Raw genomic sequence first — 12,969 nt, 5'->3', positions numbered from 1 at the left:
AATTCGATTTTTATGTAACCACTTCCTGGTCACTAACAGATACGTTTGACTTCAGAAAAGCTAGACAAAGGATCAAGCCTAAGCAATTTGATTTGGGGGAAGTTCCTAGTTTTAAATATTTATGAATACAAAGAGAAAAGCCATCTCATGACCTAACTGCACGCAGACTAATAAAGTCAATAGAATGAAGAAAGCTTAAGCTCAGCTTATGAACGTCCCCACCACTACAGAACACATCAAATGCAGAACAAAATCACAGACAGGCTGCGGATCTGATTATTATCCATAGCTTGAAATCCTACAATAGTCAGCTGGCTGCTGAGGGCCATCCATTTAAGACCCCAGATCTCCCTTCTATGAAAGCTTGCCTCCGGGTCGGGGATGCAGAGGTCAATGCTCAGAAGCACAGCCGGGGACAAGTATTAACATCTGGAACACTGGATGGCACACCTCTTGTAGTACTGTTCACGCCTCCTTGTAGTACTATTTCACCCACTCAGTAACAAAGTATTTGGGGAAGCCGAGAATCCCACCTTCTCTGGCATCTACCATATTTACTCATGTTTTTTCAGTGTATCTTTAACCATGGTCAGGAGGTAGGTTACTTTACTTCACTGAGGAAGGGATCAAGGAGAGTTTGTAATACCACCCTTTGCCATGACAGGAGAATTCATACTGTGTCAGTTCAGGGAATGTGCAAGTATGCATGTGTATGTGCCCAGGACTGAAGGCTTCTTAAAATCACTAACACATGGTGAAAAAAGGATAAGCGATGATGTGGGACAGGTACTTAGGAATCAGTCACTACTATCTTCTACCTACTGAGCACTTTGCAAGACACCTGCAATTACCTGGATTCCCACCTGCAAGTATGAAGACCTGAATTCCAATACCTCCAGCATCAGTTACTAAATGAGCACAAACAAGTCACTGCACTTCTCCACCCCTCGCCCCTCGATATTCTTCTCACTGTTGTGAGGATTGAAACAATGCATATGAAAGTACTAGCCCATAAAAGATGCTCAAGAAATGTGTTGATCAGAACTTAGAATTTTGTGCAGTTGAGATAAAAAGTGTAGCTGCCTTAAATAGGGCCTTTTACATATTTTAATTTCTTTGCCAACTGCATCTCAGTAACACTCAAAGGAAAAACCTTACACTGTAACACAGTTTAAAGTTTAGGAGATGAAAAAAGAAAACTTTTCTTCATTCATCAGTCTCTAGAACTCCAAACAGTCCTCTGCATGTGTGAAACATTTAAATAATGCTAGTTTTACTCCCTTCTTTATCAAAGGTTAAATATTCCAAATAAAGGATTTATTTTCTTTATGAAAAGTCTTCCATCTCCTCTAAGACCGTGAATCTCAACGATCTTTTTTTTTTTTTTTTTTTTTTTTTTTTTTTTTTTCCGGTACGCGGGCTTCTTACTGTTGTGGCCTCTCCCATTGCGGAGCACAGGCTCCGGACGCGCAGGCTCAGCGGCCATGGTTCACGGGCCCAGCCGCTCTGCGGCATGTGGGATCTTCCCAGACTGGGGCACGAACCCGTGTCCCCTGCATCGGCAGGCGGACTCTCAACCACTGCGCTACCAGGGAAGCCCTCAACGATCTTTATAACACTGCTGAAAAATGGGGGAAGCAACAAGCATTCACTAATATTGTGGCAAATCAAAGCAGGCAGAGCTTTGAAGGAATGGTTTTCAAAGGGTTTCTAAGTCTCTTACGTGCTGACTTGACAAACATGCTTCATTCGGGAAATAATTTCCCCAATAATAATCCATACACACAGCTTAAAATGAGGGTGGTCTCCAGCTTTCAAATAATAAACTGCTTGGTGGGAAGCTTATTTTCATATTTACTGTAGTGTGAGGGGATGGTAATTATCTAGAGGTTATGCCATCCAAATAATGAAACAAAAAAAGGAGAAAAAAAATTACTCCTGAAAGTTTCTTCATTGCAGAACTGTTCCAACCCCTGACACATCTGTAGCTTGTTTGCTAGAAGTCCTTATTTCTGAGATGGAAACTGGACTTTGTATGGAACACTGGGAAAAAGAAGAAATGGTTTGACAGTTCCATCAATCCTTCCTTTCCTGAGCCTCTTCCTCCTTTACCAAAGTACTAAAATCTGAATATAATTATAATACATGACAAGTGGAGCTGTCTCATGAGATGACTTGAGTATTTTTAGCTCAAGGGCTCGAGAGAGGGGAAGATACAGCCACAAGGCAGAGCTCTTCGGGCTTCACTGTACCTAATTCTACATTTACGCTTTCTCTAAACACGTCATTAACCATAACACTAGGACCTGTTCTCCCTCCTTAATGCTTACTAGCTACCTAACCCTGGGCATGTTAGTTAATGTAAAGAGGCCAATTCTGTAAAATGGGGATAACTGGCATCTAGCAGAGTTTGTGGGGATTAAATGAGATGACACGTAACAAGTATCTAAGACTTCTACTTCTGGCCATAACAGCACTTGGTAGAGGACCTGCTCTCCCATTGTAAATAAATAGAAAAATAGACAAAATACCTGAAACAACCTTTTTTCAGACATTTTACAATAGGCAGCATTGGATAGTGTTCCCTGAGAAAAAAGTATCAAAGAAGGTGAGCCCTATGATCCCCACCCAGCTTTCTACCTGGAAGTACTTTCAAAACAACGGCACAGAGCAGGGATTTGAAGAGGGGAGCTAGAACATGCTGGAGGTTTGGAAGGTTGAGGCGGCTGATATTTGCTGGGCAGAATACCAAAAAAGAGGAAACCACACGGTGAAAGAGGCTCGGAAATCTACACAGGGGTTCCCTTGAGTCTTGGGCTGAATATGAAACTGCACAAGCATAGCGTGAGGTTCCAAAAGCCAGGGAAAGAAAAAACATTAAGGTAACGTACATCACGGTGACTACAGTTAATAACATTAAGGTAATGTACATCACGGTGACTACAGTTAATAACACTGTATTTCGTAAATGAAAGTTGCTGAGAGAGTAGATCTTAAAGGTTCTCGTCGTAAGAAAATAAAATCGTGTAACTAGGTATGGTGACAGATGTTAACTAGACTTGTTTTGGTGATCATTTCGGGATATATACAAATACTGAATCATTATGTTGTACACCGAAAACTAATACAGTGTTATCTGTCAATCATATCTCAGTTAAAAAAAAAAAAAAGAAAAGAAAAACTACTGGGGAAATAACAACTACCAGAGATTTGTCGGCCAAACCATTCTCAAAGTTCACACAGGGGTAGAAGTCATTCAACTTCTGACTGACCACAGCAGAGATACCTCACTGAACATGCTGGTATTCAGGTGCCTTAGCAGGAGGGCTAAATTAGCCAGAGAGTAAAGGCTACTCTAGGTAGGCTTCAAAAAAGCCTAAGAACAAGATTCATAAAGATCAAGCTGTTCTATAATTAAATTAATTGCCCACCAAAATAAAACAACACTCTTTAAAGAAGACAACAAAATCCAGGTCCTCGATGAAGAAACATTCACAATGTCCACTATCCAATCAAAAATAACCAGACAGATGAAGCAGTAAAATGTAACTCAAAAACAGGAGAAAATCTGTTAAAGGGACACCCCAAATGACACCGATGATGGAATTAGCACACAAAGACTTTAAAATAGCTACTGTAAATACGTTCAAGGCTTTAAAGGAGGACATGAACCTAATGAGAATAATATGGAAAATAGAAGAAAAGAGAACTCCCCCCCACCCAAAAAAAAAGAAAAGAAAACCCAAATGAAACTTCTGGACCTGAAAATCACAATATCTGAAATGAAAATTTCACTAGATTGGATAATAGCAGATTAAGACACTATGGAAGAAAAGAAAAATACAGTGCCTTAAATGCATTAATTGGAATCATCCAAACACAAGCACAGAGGGGAAAAAAGTTTAAAAATCAAATCACAACTAGTAAGTGACCTAATATATGTGTAATTAGAGATTCAGAAGGTGGAGGGTGCAGAAAAATTTAAAAATGAGTTTGGCAAATAATATTTTAATTTGATGAAGGCTACAAATCCATAGATCCAAGTGACAACTACACTGTCATATGGAGATGGAGTGATCCTTTAGGAACACATGTTCTGGAAAGCATTTTCTCCTTCTGAAGATCATATTGACGGCTTCCCTGGTGGCGCAGTGGTTGAGAGTCCGCCTGCCGATGCAGGGGACGCGGGTTCGTGCCCCGGTCCGGGAGGATCCCACGAGCCGCAGAGCGGCTGGGCCCGTGAGCCATGGCCGCTGAGCCTGCGCGTCCGGAGCCTGTGCTCCGCAACGGGAGAGGCCACAGCAGTGAGAGGCCCGCGTACCGCAAAAAAAAAAAAAAAAAAGATCTTATTGAAAGCGTTTCTTAACACAATGTAAAGTTAGGTAAGATGTGGTGAGCTTATCTCACAGTACACAGAACAAAGTCTCACCTCTGGGTGTGTCCTGGCCAGTAGAAGGCTGCTGGGGAGAGTGCAGAGGCTGGTTGACCCCTATTTCTGTGGTCTGTTATTGTTTAATACCCATTTAAGTGATGAGGCTAATGGTCTCTTCTAGCTTGGAGTAAGAGAGATAAATATGCATACTGTCTTCTTCAGGTTTTAGAATGGAAACACTTTCCTACTTTTCATTCCCTTTAGGAAACTTGACCCTCTGAAAGGATGGAAAAGGAAACTGAACCCTCTTTCTCAGGAGCTATGCCTCAGAAGGTTACAAGGAGCCTTAAAGGAGAGTAGTTCAGTGAAAAGGAACCCTTCCCAGATGGATGTATTACGTAACTGAAAAATGTGCCATTAGAGGCAGTTTGCTGATCCAGGCCTTTGCAGTTACTGGCATATTGGGGCAAAATGTGCAAAGTGCTTATCTTGCTTATTCCACTGCCTTACTCAGTGCCACACTGCTTAAGTCTGCCCTTGCTATACATTTCTCACATTGCCCCTCATCATCAAGAGATGGCTGGGACTGTGTAAATGCACAAATAATAAATAATCTTACCAACTCCCAATCTGGCCATTCATTGACAGAATCAAGGCGCTAATTACATTTTCTTCCCAGACCCTTTTAATAGCTCTTTGTGGTGATAATTTACATAACACAACAAATCGGGACAACGTGAAGGAATTACAAAGGAAATGTCCAAATATCTTGATCAAAAGAGTTTAAGGGCATATTGAGATTTAACATATTATGCAGCTGCAAGCAGAGTATGGAACGTTAAAATAATATTTAAGAGTCTAGGCTATTTATGGTTTTTCATAGGTTCTCCTGCATGTCGTTTCCAAGTTGGCAACAGCAAAACCATGGCAACAGGAAATTCTTCCCTGCAGTAGAGTTTATGAATGCTTTTCTGTTTTCATGACTCAACTCCTTATTTAATTTCCTGTACAGAAAATCAGAGCGATTACTATAGACTGCAATACAGATGTGCTAATCCAAAGACCCTCTCAAAGAAAAACAGGTCACAGGTGTCTATGGATGGATTTTGAGATAAAATTAAAAATTGCCTTCACACAGACGCATAGCAGAAGTCAACATACTCTAGATACTTGAGAACGTAACTCTTTTATTAACCACCTGGGAATGGGAAGGGACAAACCTCTATGTTCACGAGCTGTAGCTAAACAGACTGCTGCACTATTGTCCTTTGAATCAACACATTTTACGAGCCAAACTAATATCAAAGCTAAGCCTATTTGCTTAGAGATTAAGTTAGACTATGGACAATAATAACAGGAAATAAACAAAAATACCTCTAGATATTAAAATATAAAGATGATTAAAAAAACCATACAATGACTGACTACACAGATATGCACAAGGATTATGACATGAGTTAGTGAAAGTCAAAAATTCTAGGGCTTGCAACCGGATGGTTTTAAGTTGCAGGAGTTTTTCGGCTAAATATAGCGAAATTTGTGCAACGCTATCCAGGGGCAATTCTGCATGATCTCCATCCACTGCTTTCTACCTTCCCCATTTCTGATAACACTATTTTTTTAAAAGTCCAATCCTAGCTACTTTGACTATGGTCTTCAATTGTTATAGAGCCACATCTTCCCTCCCTGGCTTCTTCCTCTCCCCCATCACCAGCAGTTTTCTACAGTAAGTGGTCATGTTGTTTTACAGGCAACTTACCAGGTGAACATCAACACAGCAGGAGGACAATATGCCTAGTAGGAGGGTATAAGTATTTCTTACTTTTGGTGTCAAGCTGCGCACGATACTTCTCAAATCCTTTGAGCCGAACGCGTTCTCCCAATAGCTGGAGGAATTCCTCAAAGGCTGGGCCGGCTGATTCGTTGTTGTACATCTCTTCTTCCGTGCTCTGTCCAGCTTTGCAGTACATGATGCCTACTTTCTGCTGATAGTTCAGCTGTGAAGGCAGGTGATACAATGCATATAAATATAGGCAGACCCACTCTGTCCGCTTAAATGCTACTAAGTCTTGTAGGCCATATGCCCATCAAGTAAGCTAACCTCTTTCTTCTCTTGAGATCCTTCTGCTTTCGTTCTTCCCCTTTTAAAAAGGGAGGCCTTAAGAATTTAAAAGTAAAGGTCTACTTTACAAAAGATACTCTATTTTTTAATTGAAGTACAGTTGATTTACAACGTTGTGTTAGTTTCAGTGAACAGCAAAGTGATTCAGTTACATACACACACACACACGCAATCTTTTTCAGATTCCTTTCCCTTACAGGTTATTACAAAATACTGAGTGTAGTTCACTGTGCTATACAGTAGGTCCTTGTTGGTTATCTATTTTATATATAGTCGTGTGTATATTTTAATCTCACACTCCTAATTTATCACTGTCCTGCTTCTCCCTTTGGTAACCATAAGTTTATTTTCTATGTCTGTGGGTCTATTTGTGTTTACAAAAGTTACTTTAAACTGTATTGCACTAAAAGCCTATTAAAGTTTTTATAAAATTTGGGAGGGTAAAATTGCAAGAGACTTATCTCCTAATGCCACTTTTCCAATATATTAAATTATAAACCTTGGTTATATCTTTGTGACAGCACTAGCATCAGACAGTATGCTTTTCAAATATTTTTCTAGAAGACGAGTACCTGGATAGAAACTTTAAAAGGGGCCTCATAATGGCAAATCAGCTAGTGGTAAATATTCCTTCCTCAAATACAGCTGAAACAAAGCATTCAAGAAATTCAAATATGATATAACATTAATAGAAACACTCATTCATCACTGAAAAGTTTAGTCATTCTATAAACAAAATTTAAAGTTGTATTAGTCATTTAACACTAAATGAGTTTTCAATCTTAAAATTTAGACTTTTAATTCTCCAGTAAAATCAGGGCAATCCATATCACTTAAGCCTGTTTCCAGAGTGGCACTGCAACCACTGTATCAGTAAATTTTTATCTCATAAAAGGGAAGGGGGAAGAGAAGAGGCAAAATTTTAATAGCTAACATTTATTGAAGAGCCACTGTCTGCCAATCACTGTTTAGTGTTTAACTTACATTATCTTATCCTCATAAAAGCCTACAAAGCAAATATTACCCCTGTTTGACAGATATGCAAAGAGAAGGTCAGAAAAGGGAAAAGCAAGTAACTGGTCCAGTAGGGAGAGATCATAAATTATCAGCCCTGTGATTCGGTTCTATTAAATATTACCAGGACTCAACCAGGCTTGTCGTGCTCTATTTCTGTCACTGCAACGTATGTCCATAGCCCCTTATTAGCAATTCCACAGTTGAAAACCAAATTTAAGCAAATACATTTGGCAGTAAAACTTGATATGAGCTGACAGTAATACTTTTTAATTTATTCCTCTTTCTGTGAATATTCGTATTTTTTGGAAATATTAATGTGTTCGATTGTGGGGTGCTGCTCCAGATCCTGGGGACTATTACTCCATGCCGCATGCATTTTATTATCCTTCTAAAGCTGGACCTTTCTTAATTCTGAAACATATCCAGCTCCTATTGTTTTACACAAGTCTGTGAACCTAAGCAACTCTTTTTCAACTTTCTAAACCAAATGGTTCAGAATGGTGATAACTAGAAAATGTCATGACGGAACTCCTGCTTGCTTTCCCCCCTCTCCACTGCGCGCTAACTAGTTGACAAGGAAGATTCAGTAGCTTTTACATGACCCATAGGCATGAGAGCTCCTTAGGACTTCTATAATTGTGCAGAATTGATTTTACTCGGCCTACTTCCACAAGTGGAAGGCAAAGTTCCAAATGTGAAACTTGCAAATAACTGGATATACCAATGTCGGAATCTTTTTAAAATAGCATCCAACCTTGCATTATCGCTGCTTCATTTTAATTATTAACAGAAACACATTTAGGATTTAGTTCACTTTTTTTTGAATGCCACATGCAGTAAAGAAAAAGAAAGTAAAACCTACCACATACCACTGGCAGCGGGCCTCCTTCAAAGGTCTGAATGTTACTAATACTTAGAGGGGAACTCCCACAGGTAGTGATTTCATCTTGGCTTTAGAATTCAGCTGAGTATCCTATTAGGTCTCAACAAATAAAAAAGTAGTGGTAGGCTCTATGTCTGTTACAAAAGAAGTCCTTAATGAAGCCAGATTCTTACTCTCCCCCTGCAGGGAGAACTGTCAAAGAAAAGAAGCAATCTGGAGCTTGGAGTTATTTGCTCTTTGGCTCTGTGCCTCCCAGATCAGCCTTCTCATGCAACAATGCAAAACAAAAGTCACCCTGTTCAGTGGAAAGCATCGCAGTGATATTGGATTTGTGGGTGGCTTTTTAAACTTCTTAGATAAAGCCCTAAGATTTCACTGTGCAATATTCAAGAGGATTCATTTACATATATGAAAAAAGAGTTCGGAGAGAAGATAAGTAACGGAACTTCCCCCAAACCACTGTGGAAGCAGAATGCAAGGACAATGAGACAAAGTACTGCCTTCTTTTGACGGGTTTCTCACACTCTAGTGAGCTCCACCTGCAGACAGGAGAACAGACTGGTATTTGCTGGTTGTGAAAGGAAGGCTCCTTTAAGAGGATGAGGAAATTTGTTGGAATGTCAAATTTCCTCTAAACAGTGTCAAATGTCAGTGCTCTGTCCTCGAAGGTGACACTATGACTGTGTCCTTGTTTCTGCTGCAGTAAAGTCGAGGTAGGTGGGTATTCTGTGAACTCAGGCTCCTAGAATCTTCAGTTAGCAACCTTGTTCCCTGCCCAGAATATGAGAAGTTGTTTAAGGAGGAGTTATGTAAGTAATAATAAAGAATATTTCAAGAGAAAGAGCAAATGGAAATGGAGTTTAGAGCTACGGTTTGGGGATTTTGAATTGCTCTGAGGTTATATAAAACACTTTTTTTTTTGAGACACACAAACACATCTGTATGGATTTATGTATATGAATATGTAATACCTTCCTGTAATGCTCAAAATAGAGTTATGATGACGCCAGAAGCCATCTTGGAAACAGGTTCGGTTTATCCACAGTTTAGGATTTTGCTTTTGGATGACTGTGAAGTCATGCTGTACAGTTCCATCCTTGCATATCTATTGTTCATATGGAGCACTGATGGAAGTGTTTGGACACTCAACAAATGTTTGCATTGTAAAAAGTGGTGATGGTCAATCCAACAAGACCAAGGTTCTGTTTGAGATGAAAGTCTTGAATCTCAATAAAGAAAGTGTCTTTCAACACCCACCAAAAGTGACGTTGGGCTCCCACAGCTGGGAACCAACAGTACAAAAATTGCTCTTCATCTCATAAAATAGACACTTTAACAAAGAATCAAAGAAACAGGTACTGCAAAATCTGCCTTACGCAGCCCTGAGTTCCTGGAAAGATGGATGATAAAGTCAGAGCCCTCTACCAGTAGAAACAGGTTTGAATAGCCAAGTTCTCAGAGACCTCTTAAGAAGTTCCGTATTTTCACCTCTTCTTTCCTGATGTCACAGCCAGAGGAAGGCCACTGGGGGCAGCACAGACCATGAGAACAACCCAGTTCTTCCCTTCTTACAGAATCTTTTAAATTGTCTGATTTAATCCAGAGATTTAAAACAGTCACTATGAGGTATTTCATTGTCCAGCAGTTCTCAAAATGTGGGTCATGAACCCTTGAGAGATGCCTGAGCTTTGTTCTGGGACACAGTTAATTGGAAATAGTTTGATCCTTTCAGTTCTTCCTTTCAAACTCTGACAGGTCTTAAGAGAGCAGCATTTAATTTGAGGTTAATTTTGCCCCATTATTGAGGCAAAGTCATTTTGAGACTTTACCCAATGCTATGTGAACTATGTATGAGGTTTTCCAGATTGCCTGGTGGGAGCAGGAACTATTCTCAGCCAGCCAGAGGTCTGAGGATTTGCCCCCTTCAATCTGAGAGTGGTTCTTACCCTGGCCGCAAATAGTTTCCTCAAATACATGCACTTACCAGTACCCAGCTCTGCAAATCTTTTCTCTCTCTGGACTCACATCTCAATCTCTACTCAGGAAGGCCCCTGGGCTTCAAGTGGGTGCCCCTCCCAGCTCCGCAGCCTGGAAACTCTCTTCAGGCAGAAAGCTGGTGCAATGTTACTGTTCATTTGGTTCCCACCTCCCAGAGACCACTGTCCTTTGTTGCCTGACTTCCAACGTCATACAAACCAATGTTTTGTTGTTTTGCCTAGCTTTTAAAAGTTGTTTCACGTGGGAAAGTAAACTAGTCCCTCTCTTTTAATCTTGGCTGGAAACAGAAATCTGACTCCATTTTAAAGTCAACTACGCCAAGTTTCCTGGTTCCCATTTGCTGTCCATCCCTGCATCAACTAACAGCCTCAGACAATCACTGTTCTTTTTTTTTTCCACTGTAAATAGGTTTGCCTACATTTTAAAAGAATATTTTTGCTGGGTAAAATTCCTAGTGAGAGTTCTTCTCTTTCAGCATTCTAGAAATGTGGCTTCCACCTTTTCATTATGCTTTATAGCTCAGGAAATGGTTAATTTTAATCCAATTGTCTGTCTTACTGTCCTTCTTTGAAAGTATTTTTTCCTCTGGCTATTTTTAAGATTTTTTCTTTTAATTTCAGCATTTTTTACTATGATGGGCCTACATCTGATTTTCTTTGTATTTATCCTGCTTACAGTAGGCAGAGCTCCTTGATTCTGTCCCAATTCGTGTGTTTCATCAGTTTTGGAAACTTCTTTACTGGTATTTCTTCAGACATCAATTCTGTCCCCAAATGTTGCTTTAATTTCTCTTCTTCTCCTGGGAATTCCATTACATATATGTATTTCACTATGGCCCACATGTCTTTTAGGCACTTTTCTGTATTTCTCATGTTTTCTTGTATACATTCTTCAGTTAAAAATTTGCTGGTAACTTCATCAATTTTCTGCTGTGTCTAATGTGCTTTAACCCATCTGCTCAGATTTTAACTTTTTGTTTTTGTTTTTTCAGTTCTAGAATTTCAATTTGATTTTTTAAAAACAAATCCCAAGTTCTCCAGTGACCCTTGATCTCTATTTTTTATTTTTGCAGCCCCCATGAAATTAATGAAAACTCTGAACTGTCACCTAACTTCTTATCTGCAGCTTTATGCTATACTTAAGCCCCAAGCCTCTTACAAATCAGCAAATGTCCAAGGAAAAAAGTGCTGCAGGATGACTTAATTTTGATGAACCCAAGTTTCTCAATTATTTCTTTTCTAGAAGAGAAATATTTTTTGGTGTTATATCTAAGAACTCTTCACCAATCTTCAGGTCCCCCAATTTTCTCCTATGTTTTTGTCAAAAATTTGTATAGTTTTACATTTCAAACTATGATCCATTTGAATAAATTTCTGTATAATGTGTGAGATTTTGGTCAAGTTTATTATTTTGTCTATGTAATTGTTCTGGCGCCCTTGTTTGAAAAGCCTAACCTTCCTCCACCTTTGTCAAAAAAATCAGTTGGATATATTTGTGTGGAGCTATTTCTGGTTTCTCTATTCTGTTCCATTGATCCATGCATCTATCCTTCCAATAAGACACAGTCTTGATTACTGTAGTTATACCAATATAATATAATGTCTTGAAATCACGTAGAATGATTACTCCCATTTTATTCTTTTTCAAAATTGTTTTGGCTATTCTAGTTCCTTTGCCTTTCAATATAAACTTCAGAATAATCTTGTCTATAATTTCAAAAATCTTGCTGGAATTTTGATATCGATCGTGTTAAACTGATATCAATTAGGGGAGAATTGACATCATTAATAGATTGAGTCTTTCAATCCAAGTACATGGTATGTTTCTTTATTTTATTTAAGTCTTCTGTGAGTTCTTTCATCAGTGTTTTGTAGTTTTCAGCATACAAGTCCTAAACATTTTTTGTTAGGTATATACCCAGCTATTTCATTTTTTATTGAAGGATTGTAAATGTTGTATTTTATTTTCAGTTTCCACATGTTCATTAAAACAGATCCAACTGATTTTTGTGAGTTGATGTTGAATCATACAACCTTGCTGGACACACCTTGCAATTCTAGAAAGTTTTTGTAGATTCCTTAGGGTTTTGTACATAGACTATCATGTCATTTGACATAGGGGCAATTTTATATTTTCCTTTCCTTTATCCACCTGACTTTTATTTCCTTTTGTTGCCTTATTGTACTGACTAGAACTTCTAGTACTGTGTTGAATAGCAATAGAGACTGTGTACATCCTTGACTTGTTCCCATTAAGTCTTTCACCAACTATGATGTAAGCTGTAGGGTTTTTGTAGCTGTTTTTAATCAAGCTGAGGAAGTTCCTCTCTATTTCCGTTCTTATCATCAGTGACCACTATGTCGTTCCTTATCCCAAGTTCCCCAGCCAATGTGCTTCCTTCGTTCCACCTTTCAGATTCATGTTTGCTTTATATACCGTGTACAAGGTTTATAGCTGTACTTAGCAGGAAGAATAGGGGAAAATTACATCTACCCCATACTTCCAAAAGCAGAAGTCCAAATTTATTTTTAAAAAACACTGTGTCCAGTGTTTCTGGTTATTCTCAGTGGGTGGGCT

General features: G+C 39.0%; 1 protein-coding gene across 12 annotated transcripts in view; it reads right to left on the bottom strand.

Moving 5' to 3' along the window:
- Positions 1–12,969, bottom strand: part of SIPA1L1 (signal induced proliferation associated 1 like 1) — a 373,251-nt gene that overhangs the window by 97,817 nt on the left and 262,465 nt on the right. For all 12 annotated transcript variants that reach the window (XM_032621332.1, XM_032621344.1, XM_032621336.1 and 9 more), the window contains one exon: positions 6,195–6,369. In XM_032621332.1, coding sequence (XP_032477223.1) covers positions 6,195–6,369 — 175 coding nt within the window. The remainder of the gene's footprint in view (positions 1–6,194; positions 6,370–12,969) is intronic.

Source organism: Phocoena sinus, chromosome 2 (genome assembly GCF_008692025.1).
Source record: "Phocoena sinus isolate mPhoSin1 chromosome 2, mPhoSin1.pri, whole genome shotgun sequence".
Taxonomy (NCBI): domain Eukaryota; kingdom Metazoa; phylum Chordata; class Mammalia; order Artiodactyla; family Phocoenidae; genus Phocoena; species Phocoena sinus.
Note: the sequence above shows the minus strand (reverse complement) of the source record. Positions and strands in the feature narration are given on the sequence as shown.